At 50.4% G+C, this 11,591-nt stretch overlaps 1 protein-coding gene across 1 annotated transcript in view; it reads left to right on the plus strand.

The window, feature by feature from the left end:
- LOC107118696 (integrin alpha-IIb-like) overlaps positions 1-10,888 on the plus strand; it is an 11,270-nt gene extending 382 nt beyond the window's left edge. Inside the window, exons 2-4 of the mRNA XM_015421056.1 lie at positions 3,204-3,254; positions 6,077-6,129; positions 10,672-10,888. Coding sequence (XP_015276542.1) covers positions 3,204-3,254; positions 6,077-6,129; positions 10,672-10,888 — 321 coding nt within the window. The remainder of the gene's footprint in view (positions 1-3,203; positions 3,255-6,076; positions 6,130-10,671) is intronic.
- The last annotated feature ends 703 nt before the right edge of the window (positions 10,889-11,591 follow it).

The raw sequence follows: 11,591 nt of genomic DNA on the forward strand, positions 1-11,591 counted from the left end.
GAGACATTGGAGAATACAGAGAAGCAGTTGGAAAACTTCTCTATTTGAGCAAAACCACGAGGCCTGACATCACAGCAGCAGTTGGCATCTTATGCAGAAAAGTGAGTTCGCCTAACCATCATGATTGGAGTGCAATAAAGAAACTAGCACAGTACCTGAAAGGAACAGTGGACTTAGAACTGAAAATTGCACCATCTGAAAGGCCAAGACTAGTTGGATATATGGACGCCAACTGGGGAGAAGAATCAAACAATTTCAAGTCAACAAGTGGATATCTGTTCTTCTACGGAGATGCACTAATAAACTGGACCAGTAGAAAGCAAACTGTTGTGGCGCAGTCTACAGCAGAAGCTGAGTGTGTCTCAGCAGCAAGTGCCTGCAGTGAACTTGAATTGATTTTTCATTTGTTGAAGGACTTTGGAATAAGTGAACCTGTACCTGTAGTTACGTTTGAGGACAATCAAGCATGTATTACTATATGCAAGGGAGAAAGCACCACAGCGAAAAGTTGATCTATTGGTATTAAGTGTGCACTAGTGAAAGATTTGTACCAGAAGGGGCTAATAGAGATTGAGTATTGTTGCACAGAGGAAATGGTGGCTGACATTTTGACTAAGCCACTGACCAAAGAAAAATTTGAACGTGGAATGTTGAATATGGTTGATCCAAATGTTAAAGTGAATCATGAGTGATGTTTGTTGTGTGTGCGTGTGGAATGACTTACATGTTAGACCTTGAGAAGGGGTGTTGGAAATATGTGTGTTGCAAGGTCTAAAATTCAGTCATTATAGGGTTATCGTGTTTACTTTGTGTGCTGTTGTTTAGACTGACCTGGAAGGGAACCTGGCACAAAGCCAGTGGGGAGAAAGCCCGGGAAACGGAAGCCTATTTACTAACAATCATTGGTTCATGCATTCAGGTGATTTCCTTCTAGGGGTCAAGAAGAAAGGAAGAATCTCCATGACTATCTGTGTGACTGTTGTTGCAAGCATGTAGTCTTAGGTGCTTGCTGTTTTGTAGATTTTCCTGTGTACCCTTCCCTTTAGAAATAAAGATTTTTACATAGAAAGAAAATGCCTCCTCTTCAGTGAACAAAAATCCATTGCAAACTCTGAATATTTTTTTACCAATTTTCCAACATAGGGTTGCCAGATCCAGGCTGGGAAACTCCTGGGGAGGACAGGGACCTCAGTGGGGTATAAAGCCACAGAGTCCACCCTCCAAAGTCTCCATGTTTTCCAGGGCAGCTAATCTCTGGAGATGAGCTGTAATTCTGGGGGATCCCCAGGTCCCACCTGGAGGCTGGCATCCCTATCTAGGAGATATATCTATGGTAGGCCAGACATGTGTCTCAGTAGGTAGTGTGACCACATACTGTGAGGATTTCAATGCATAGGGCATGGTAGTGTATAACTTTTTATATTCCAGGTTATACTTTAGGAAATTAGGTTTTATGGATTCATAGAATCAGAATCATAGAGTGGAAGAGACCTCCAGGGTCATCTAGTCCAGCCCCCTGCACAAGGCAGGGAATTCACAAATACCTCCCCCCCTCCACACCCCCAGCGACTGCTGTTCCACGCCCAGAAGATGACAAAAAACCTCCGGCCAAACTGGCCTGGAGAAAGAATTGCTTCCTGACCCCAGCGTGGCGATCGGCATTTCCCTGGGTGTGTAAGCTCGTGCTCTTTTCTACTGCTACAGACAGACTGACACAGCCACCCATCTCCATCAGTCTTCTTTGATGTCTCTCGAGTCTCTAACTCCCCAACTTGACTCAACTTACTTACAACCAGGGTTACCAGCTCTGGGTTGGGAAATATTTGGAGTTGGAGCCGGGGTAGGGAGGTGTCCCGTCCAGCGTGAGCTGTGGCTGAGCCAGCGCTTTCTAGCTGTGAGCCAACACACAACCACTAAAGAAAGCTTTTAAATCATCTTTATTCAACTTCACACGCATTCAGAAGATCATTTACTCACAATCGTCCAGATGGCTGGGTGGAAACTTACATCTTGTGATCTAGGTTAGTTCAAAAGCCGCGGTGAGAAAGAGATGGGCTTCCCCTCTCATTGCAGTAAGGGTTGATGGACAAAGAAAATGGAAAAGAACAATAAAATCCTATCTTTGTGCCTCTGAGCTCAGGAAATTGCTCTTAATGAGCCAGTCAGAGGGAAGCTTCTGGGACCCCTAACTGTGGACGCCAATTCCCAGGTGCACAAGTCTTAAAGATACAGAGCAGTTTTACTAAACTACAGATAACGCTGACTGGGGGCAGCATAGGAGGGGTTTGGGGAGGGGAGGGACCTCCTCAGTGGGGTACAATGCCAGAGAGTCCGCCCTCCAAAGCAGCCGTTTTCTCCCAGGGAACTGATCTCTGTTGTCTGGAAATCAGTTGTAAAAGTGGGAGATCTCCAGGCCCCGCCTGGAGACTGGCAAGTGTACTTTAACCCTTAAATCCTCAGATCTAATATTAATACAAGTAAGAGTTTCCCTTTGGAAAGTAGAATGCTTCGTTTTTTCCCCTTAAAAATCATAATCTAAATTGCCTCACGTTTCTTCTCCATGCCTTGTCTCTCTTTCTCCCAAACTAGGTGCATTTGCACCTCTCTTGCTCAACTTTTCTCATCTGCTCTGACTTCTGACTTTCTTCAGTGCCAACAATATTTTGGAATCCCTGTCCAGAGTTGCTGCAAACAGAACAAGGGACTCTTATGCATTCCCATTTCCCTGGTGTGTGTCCTTATTGGTTTGGGGTTTTTCTTCTTCTTTTCTACATGTCTCTTGCTCCCTCAAGTGGTCCATTCAATATTATATCTCTGTAGGTCCACCATAGAAACCTGCAGTTTAAATCTGCAGGGAGATGTGCCGGACATACAGCGCTGTAATATCATATTGACCACTAGAGGGAGCAAAACGTGTGTGGAAAAGGGGAAAAAATCTGAAGCAATAGGGACCCACAAGCTAGGAATGTGGAAGAGGCCAAGTTTTGCTGACATCAGATGCAGGGCAAACACCAAGACTTGAAGATTGATATTATGTCAACATTTTCAAAATGAACAGAAAATGTTTCAGCAGGCTTCAGCCTGATTGTAGTTCTGTGGGCCTCTGGGCCTTTAGATTTATTACCTACGTCAGGGCCTGTTACAAGCCGTAGGTCTAACAGAGGCTTTAACTCTTTCTTTCTCTCTGCTTGTTCCCATGGCAGGTAGAAATTCTGTCCTCCAGGCAAGCCCTGCGGCCCCTCCCCAGTGAACAGGTAATCCCCTGAGCCTCCCCCTGCCTCCCCCCTCCCGCCTCTCTCTCAGTTCCAGTTTGGGAAATTCATGGAGATTTGCAGCTAAAGGCTGGGGAGGGCGGGGTTTGGGGAGGGGGCGGGTCCGTCCTCCAAAGCGGCCATTTACACCTTATCTCCCCGGAGTCTGGAGATAAGAAGTGATTCCAGGAGTTCTCCAGGCCCCACCTGGAGGCTGCCACCCCTGCTCACACCCTGCATACGTTCATGGGCCCAGACAGAGTGCCAAGGGGTGAGGTATAGGTAGGTACGTGGTCCTTCCTTGGTATGCTGTAGACTGGGGTCATTTCGAGAGGGAACGAGCTGGAATGGTGTTCCTGGGTCCCGGTCACACAGGCTGGAAAATGCGGGGGGGAAGCATGGCTGTTTGCCCTGGAGCAGAGTAATGCACGGCAGCCCGATCACATGTCCCGTGTGGAGGTCCCGTGGGCATGCCGTTAGGTGCCGATCACACGGCTATCTTGCAGTGCGGCAAAGAAGCGGCGTAGTGCGATCACACTGGCATATGCTAGGTGCCGCTTCCGTGGCAAACAGGAATTTCTGACCCTCAACACAGTGTGCGCATGTGCCCGTGGGCGTTTGTGCGCATCCTGTGGAGACTTTAAAAAAAAACATCCGGTTTGCGACGGGACATGGGCGGGTGCCGGATGCCACGGGATTCCAGCGGAAACGCGATCAGACTCCCACCCTTGCGCCGCGTTTTCCGGAAACTAGCACATCGTATGTACTAGTTTTTTACTCCATATCTTCGGCAAGAAGCCACAGGTTAGCCACGGGTGCACTACGCTTCCCAGATGTTGCGGTGTGATCGCGCCCGGAAAAATCCACCTATCATCCATATCTTTAGCGCGGCAAATGCTCCACGTGAACGGGACCCGGGAGTAACAAGCCCAGGAGTAGGGGAACCCAGGCATGCTCGCCTGCCTGTCCTTCCCTTCCCTTCTCCAGCCAGCCAGCCCACCACGGTGAGTTGGCTGAGGAAGGGAAGGGCAGGCGGGCAGGCAGACATGCCCCCTTTTTTTCCTGACCCGCTCCGCTTTTGCGGAGAAAGTCGGGGAAGTGGGTGGGCGGATATAAATGCCTTTCTTTTCCTTCCCTTGCCAGCTCTGGCTTGGGAAATTCCTGGAGATTTGGAGGGTGGAGCCTGGAGAGGGCAGAGTTTGTGGAGGGAAGGGACTTCAACTCCAGCCTCCAAAGCATCCATTTCCTCCAGGGGAACTGATCTCTGTCGGCTGGAGATCAGCTGTAATAGAGGGAAGTGTCAGGTCCTGTCGTAACCACTCAGTACGCAACAGTCCTTTAGCAGGTTTATTGGTAAAGTATGGCTTCTGGTCAGGTGAACACCTTTGCCAGAACTGGCGGACAAAAGCATTGGGATAGATTTCAGGGTATGGGGTCCACCCCTCATGCACACGTCAGGCAGCGACAGGTCATGAGAGAATATATGACCTAACTAGCCAGGGCTTTTTTTGTAGAAAAAGCCCAGCAGGAACTGGTTAGCATAATAGGCCACACCCAACAGTAGGAACTCATTAGCACATTAGGCCACACCCCTGATAGCACAGCTCATTAGCACATTAGGCCACACCCCCATGTTACCAGAAGAGTGGTCATCCAGCCACACCCACCTTTTGCTTCTTATTCTGTTTACCTTGTTTGTTGTCAAAACCCAGGGCCTTTTTTTGGAGCAGGAACTCCTTTGCATGTTAGGCCACACACCCCTAATGTAGCCAATCCGAATGAGTTTCTGAGGATTTAAGGGTTAAAGTAGATTTGCCAGTCTCCAGGCAGAGCCTGGAGATCTCCCACTTTTACAACTGATTTCCAGACAACAGAGATCAGTTCCCTGGGAGAAAATGGCTGCTTTGGAGGGCGGGCTCTCTGGCATGGTACCCCACTGAGGAGGTCCCTTCCCTCCCCAAACCCTCCCTACCCCGGCTTCAACCCCTAAATCTCCAAATATTTCCCAACCCAGAGCTGGTAACCCTAGTTGTAAGCAGGGCCTTTTTTGTAGAAAAACCCAGCAGGAACTCATTAGCATAACAGACCACACCCAACAGCAGAAACTCATTAGCATATTAGGCCACACCCCTGACAACACAGCTCGTTAGCATACTAGGCCGTACCCCCATGTTACCAGAAGTGGGCTCACCCAGCCACACCCACATTTTGCTTCTTATTCTGTTGACCTCGTTTGTTGTCAAAACTCAGGGCCTTTTTTTTTGTAGCAGGGACTCCTTTGCATGTTAGGCCACACACCCCTAAAGTAGCCAATCCTAATGAGTTCCTGCTGTTGGGTGTGGCCTATTATGCTAATGAGTTCCTGCTGGTCGTGGCCAACTCGGGAGCCAGCCGGAACTCCGTTCCTGTGCGTTCCTGCCCCAAAATAGCCCTGTAGCGATATCTCTTAGTGAGTCTCCCAAGGCCACGGCTCCAGCTGGGGCCTGTGAACTCTAAGGGGGCTGCTTAGGAACAATAGAAGAGGCGCCTTAGCTATCACTCCTTTCACACATTCACACACTCCCCACCCCTCAGGAATGTCAGGGAGGACTGGCCGCTTAAAAGTACACATAAGCAATTACGGTAGCTAAGCGGGTATACAAAAGCGGAAGTTGGCAACAGCCATCAAAGGCAGTTAACCCACATGAACATAAGTACGACCCATTCAGCAGTCTGATTCTGACAGGGAGGTCTCCAGGTGCCGCCTGGAGGCTGGCAACCCTAGCCTTAGCAAAGGAGCCATTCCTCTGCTCCCTCTCAATTCTCAATCCCCTTACCTCTTGTAGATGGCGTCGTATTTTGGGCACACGGTTGCGGTGGCTGATATCAACGGAGACAGGTGAGGAGTGGGGGACGGAGTGGCAAATTCCGGTCTGGTGTGGCTTTGAGGGTGGGCCGAGCAGGGCTCATCCATTTCTTTTCATTTTTATTTATGTTATTTTTATATAAAAAACCCATATCCCGCTTTTCTGCCCTGACCAGGGCCATCCGAGGCGGCTAACAAATCATACATAATAAAATCACCCTCCCAAAACCATTAAAACAATTAAAAGCAGGCCTAAGTGCATGCAAAACAGAGACAACCATTAAAAACATTGGTCAGGAAGGGAGGATCACCGGGGGAACATCAAATGCAACAACGACAACAAAAAGTCTTTCCCCGCTGGCAGACGTCAGCAACAGAAGGGGATGGATAAATCTCTCTGGGGAGGGGGGCGTTCCAGGGTTTTGGTGCCACTGCAAAGAAGACCTTACCTTGGGTCGCCACCAATGCTCCCTCTAAGCTGTGCAGTCTTGTGAGCAAAAATTCTACTTTGTGAGCTCCTGGCATTAAAGTTGTGAGCAGTGTTCCCTCTAAGCTGAGTTAGTGTGAGCTGGCTCACATTTTTTTATCCTCCGGCTCACACATTTTTGTCTCAGCTCATGAAGGAGGGCTCCAGAGTAACCTAATTTATGCAGCAGCCAAGTCGCTCGCTCACAACTTTGATGCCAGTCGCTCACAAAGTGGAATTTTTGCTCACAAGACTCCACGGCTTAGAGGGAACATTGGTTGTGAGCCAGCGATTTGGCGGCTGCATAAGTTAGTTTGCTCTGGAGCCCTCCTTCCTGAGCGAAGACAAAAAGGTGTGAGATGGAGGCTTAAAAACCGTGAGCTAGCTCACACTGACTCAGCTTAGAGGGAACACTGGTTGCCACTGGTCTGGCCTCAGATGTTGGGGCACACGAAGAAGGGCCTTTGAAGATGACTGAACTGGCTGGGGGGGGGGTTGATAAGGGAGCAGGCTGTCCTTCATGCAGGGCTTTGAACGTCAAGACCAGCATCTTGAATTCTGCCCAGGAAAAGATTGGGTGCCAGTGTGGATGGGCCCAAGGCTGGAGTGACAGGGTCAGCAATAGCATCCTGTCTGCAGCTTTCTGCACCAATGAAAGTTTCTGAACACTTTTCAAGGGCAGCCTCAGGCACAGCATGTTGCAGTAATCTAGTCGAGGCAGCACCACAGCGGCCAGGTCTTTTCTGCCCAGGTATTGTGTAGTGGGTTTGCCGCATGGACGAAAGACACAGACTGGCATAGTGCATAGCACGCTTTATTGGTACACAACAAGACAAGGGACTAACGGCCGGCCGGCCAACTATATAACACCCCTGGGCCACACCCCTGGGTCCCGTTGGTGGGTTTGAATCTCCCGCCACGGTTCCCAATGGCTCCCCCAGTGGAGGGACTAGGAGCCTAGTCCCTATTGTTCTCCCAGAGTCAAGCTCTGGGGTAATCGCTGGCCCTGGAGCCGGTCAGTGTACACAACACCAGAAAAGGCGACTGTGCCAAACTAGTGAGTGCATTCCACCTGGACAGCCTCTGGCTGGAGCCTCCTGCTGGAAACTCCTCTGTGGTTGAAGCAGAGCCCCTCCCCTCCCCTCCCCTCCCCTGCTTTTCTGTCTTCCTTTCTCCTGCCAAAGAGTTCCCCGTCGCTGGCCTCTGCTGCCATCACCTGTTGGCGAGCCATTCCTGCAGCCAGGAAAACAATAGGAGACAAATGACGTGCCCCCCCACCCAGCCCCTACAAGCTTTTTGTGGTGGGACCCAGTTCTGATTTGACCCTGGCCGACCTTGATGCAAAGTAACACTCCTTTCCCTGCTTCTCAACGTGAAACGCGAGAATCGAGCATCAGCGAACTGCAAACGACTTATCTAGGGTTGCCACCTACAGGTCGGAAATTCTTGGAAGTTTGGAGGCAGAGCCTGGGGTGGGCGGGGCTTAGGGAGGAGGGGAGACCTGTTCTCTGGAGGCCAAGTCTACCAATATAGTGGAAAGGGGTGGGTAGACCTGTCCTCTGGAGGCCAAGTTACCAATATAGTGGAAAGGGGCAGGTAGACCTGTTCTCCGGAGGCCCCCCCGCTCCCGGCGAAGATAGACTTGGCAACCCTACCCCCCCCCACACACACACACACTGGTTCCTCACCCAAGCCACCGAAGCAGCACGGTGTGGAAGATGCCAATGAACCCAACTCCTCTGCAGCCGGCAGTGGTCAATTGCTCGGATCATTTTCAGTTTATGCGCCGCATGGGAGGAGACTGATATGCCTGCTTGGGCCTGTGCCACTGTTGGGCAGGTGCCAGTTACAGCTACTGCAGGACCTGGCTTTGAGGAGGGCTCAGGCCCAGGAGTGGGTGGGTGGGTGGCAGAACGCCTCGAACCGGTCCTGTGGCCGCCAGCCACAATGTTGGTTGCTTGGCGGAAGGCGAGATAATAGTCCTGCGGTTAAGACGCTGAACTGCAGGCTGTGGAAGGTTGGTAGTTCAGCAGTTCGAGACCCTAGTGTGCCGCATGACGGAGTGAGCTCCCCTCTCTAGTTCCAGCTCCTGCCATCCTAGCAGTTCGAAAGCAAGAAAATTGCAAGTAGATAAATAGGGACCACTTCAGTGGGAAGGGAACAGCGTTCCGTGCACCTTGGTGTTCAGTCATGCCGGCCACATGACCACGGAAACGTCTTCGGACAGCGCTGGCTCTTCAGCTCTGAAACGGAGATGAGCACCGCAACCCTAGAGTCGGACTCGACTGGCTTTCAAGCAAGGGAACCTTTACCTTTACCAATCTGTGCATTCAAAGGCTGTTTCGGTCCCAGCTGAAGCCTCCACCAATCACCCTCAGTGAACACTGAAACTGCAGGGGGCATCAAACTCTCGTTGTGCATTTGGGAGGAACCTGAGAACCCCTGGTGTCAGAGTTCCCTCTAAGCTGTGCTAGGGGGTGCTGGCAGGCAAAATTTTAGCCAGCCACACGGGGAGAATTTGCTCTGCTCACAACTGAAAGAAGGCATTTCCTTCCTTCCATTGGGAAGAATGGAAGATGGGGGCACTTCCCTCTGAGGCCCATAGAATTGGCCCCCCTGGTCCAATCCTTTTGAAACTTTGGGTTTCTTTTAAGCAGAGACACAAACAGCTATGCTGCAAATTTGGTGCCTCTGCCTCAAAAAACAGCCCCCCAGAGTTCCAGATACCCCCAGATCGATTCTCCATTATAACCTACGGGGCCCATTGACTATAATGGTCTCCAAAGGCTATAATTGAGCCAGGGGGAAAAAATCAATTTTTTTTCATACCCCTATTATGTAAGTTATCTTGAGTCACATGGAAAAGTGGGATATAAATATTTGAATCAGTAAGTAGTTTGGGCTGGTTGATAACATCTAAGCAACTTCCTGTTTGTTAGGTTAGACAGGGTTCTGACAAAGATTGTTCCACCTCTGTTGTACTTGACCTGTAATGCTGGTTGTCATATTTAACTAAAAAACACCAAAGTAGACTGCAAGAGTTCCCGTCCCTCCCAAGTGCTGGTATGTTTTCTAAGGCACAGCGCAGGGTGACGTTCTGAGACCAGGTCTACCAATATAGTAGACTGGGGCGGGTAGACCTGTTCTCTGGAGGCCAAGTCTACCAATATACTAGAAAGGGCTAGACCTGTCTCTGGAGGCCAAGTCTACCAATGTAGTGGAAAGGGGTGGGTAGACCTGTTCTCCGGAGGCCAAGTCTACCAATATAGTAGACTGGGGCGGGTAGACCTGTTCTCTGGAGGCCAAGTTACCAATATACTAAAAGGGGTGGCTAGACCTGTCTCTGGAGGCCAAGTCTACCAATGTAGTGGAAAGGGGTGGGTAGACCTGTTCTCCGGAGGCCAAGTTACCAATATAGTAGACTGTGGCGGGTAGACCTGTTCTCTGGAGGCCAAGTTACCAATATACTAGAAAGGGGTGGCTAGACCTGTCTCTGGAGGCCAAGTCTACCAATATACTAAAAGGGGCGGGTAGACCTGATCTCCGGAGGCCAAGTCTACCAATATAGTAAGGGCGGGTAGACCTCTCCTCTGGAGTCCAAGTCTACCAGTATAGTAGACTGGGGCGGGTAGACCTGTTCTCTGGAGGCCAAGTCTACCAATATAGTAGAAAGGGATAGGTAGACCTGTCCCTGGAGGCCAAGTCTACCAATATAGTGGAAAGGGGCAGGTAGACCTGTTCTCTGGAGGCCAAGTCTACCAATATAGTGGAAAGGGGCAGGTAAACCTGTTCTCCGGAGGCCTGGTCTACCCACGTAGAGGACATTTTCTGTAATGAAATTTGACTTGATTCTATTTTCTCTTATATATAACGTTTAAATTATTCTTAAAATATAGTTTAAAGATAGTTTTTAAAAATTATGGTTACGGAAATAACCTTCTAAAAAACTAATCTACGCAATAGTCAAATGTAGACTCGCTCACAACTTTAATACTACTAGCATTTTTCGCTCACGAGGTAGGATTTTTGCCCACAACGTTGTGGAGCTTAGAGGGAACATTGCCTAGTGTGTAAAACCTCTCCTAAAGCTCTCCTCCCTTCGCCCCCAGGAAAGACGACATTCTTGTGGGGGCCCCCCTCTTCATGGAGCGCCGTCCAGACAGCAAACTCTACGAAGTGGGGAGAGTTTACTTGTACCTGCAGCGGAAGACCCCCCATTCCTACAGTGTCCCCTGGCAGAAACTGACTGGCACGGATGTCTATGGGCGCTTTGGCATGGCGATTGCACCCCTGGGTGACATGGATCAGGATGGATACACCGGTTAGGAAGGAGGGGGGGCACCTTTTTGACTTCGGGCAAAATCCCAGTTTGCTTTGTCCTCTCCCTTCCCCGCCCTTCACAGTAGCTATCCCTGAAGGAGCAACAAAGAGAGCATCCCTCCCAGCAGGGGTCCACATGGAGAGCCCTGCATTACATTGGGTCGCCAACTTTGGGTCAGGAAATTCCTGGAGATCAGGTGGCAGAGACTGGGGAGTGCAGGGTTGGGGAGGGGAGGGATCTCAGCGGGGTATGGGGTCATTTCCTGCCAGAACACCCCGGAGCGGCGCTCTGGCAGTAAGGAGCCCAGGCCCCCCCCGCCTGCCTTTCCTGGCCCGCCCATGGACAGACTCAGGGAGGAGAGACTGGGGGGGGGTGGATGTTGCAGAGAGACTCGGGGGGGGGTTAATTATGGGGCACGGGGCACCTGGAGAAGATCGGGCAGGGAACCCAGGCATGCCTGCCTCCCTGCCCTTCCCTTCTCTAGCCAGCCAGCCAGCCACGGCGGGTTGGCATCCCTGAGCCTCTCCGCTTTTGTGGAGAGACGAAGGGGAGGGGATTTAAACTCATTTGCATATGAGTTATTTTAAACTTGCCTGCCCTTTGTCTATGCAAATGAGCTATGCAAATGAGCTCCTGCGCCTCTTTTTCTAGGAAATGACCCTTATGTAAATGCCATAGAGTCCACACCCCCACAAGCAACCATTTTCT

The sequence above is a fragment of the Gekko japonicus genome, unplaced genomic scaffold (genome assembly GCF_001447785.1).
Source record: "Gekko japonicus isolate JY-2015 unplaced genomic scaffold, Gekko_japonicus_V1.1 scaffold6017, whole genome shotgun sequence".
NCBI classification, from domain to species: Eukaryota; Metazoa; Chordata; class Lepidosauria; order Squamata; family Gekkonidae; genus Gekko; species Gekko japonicus.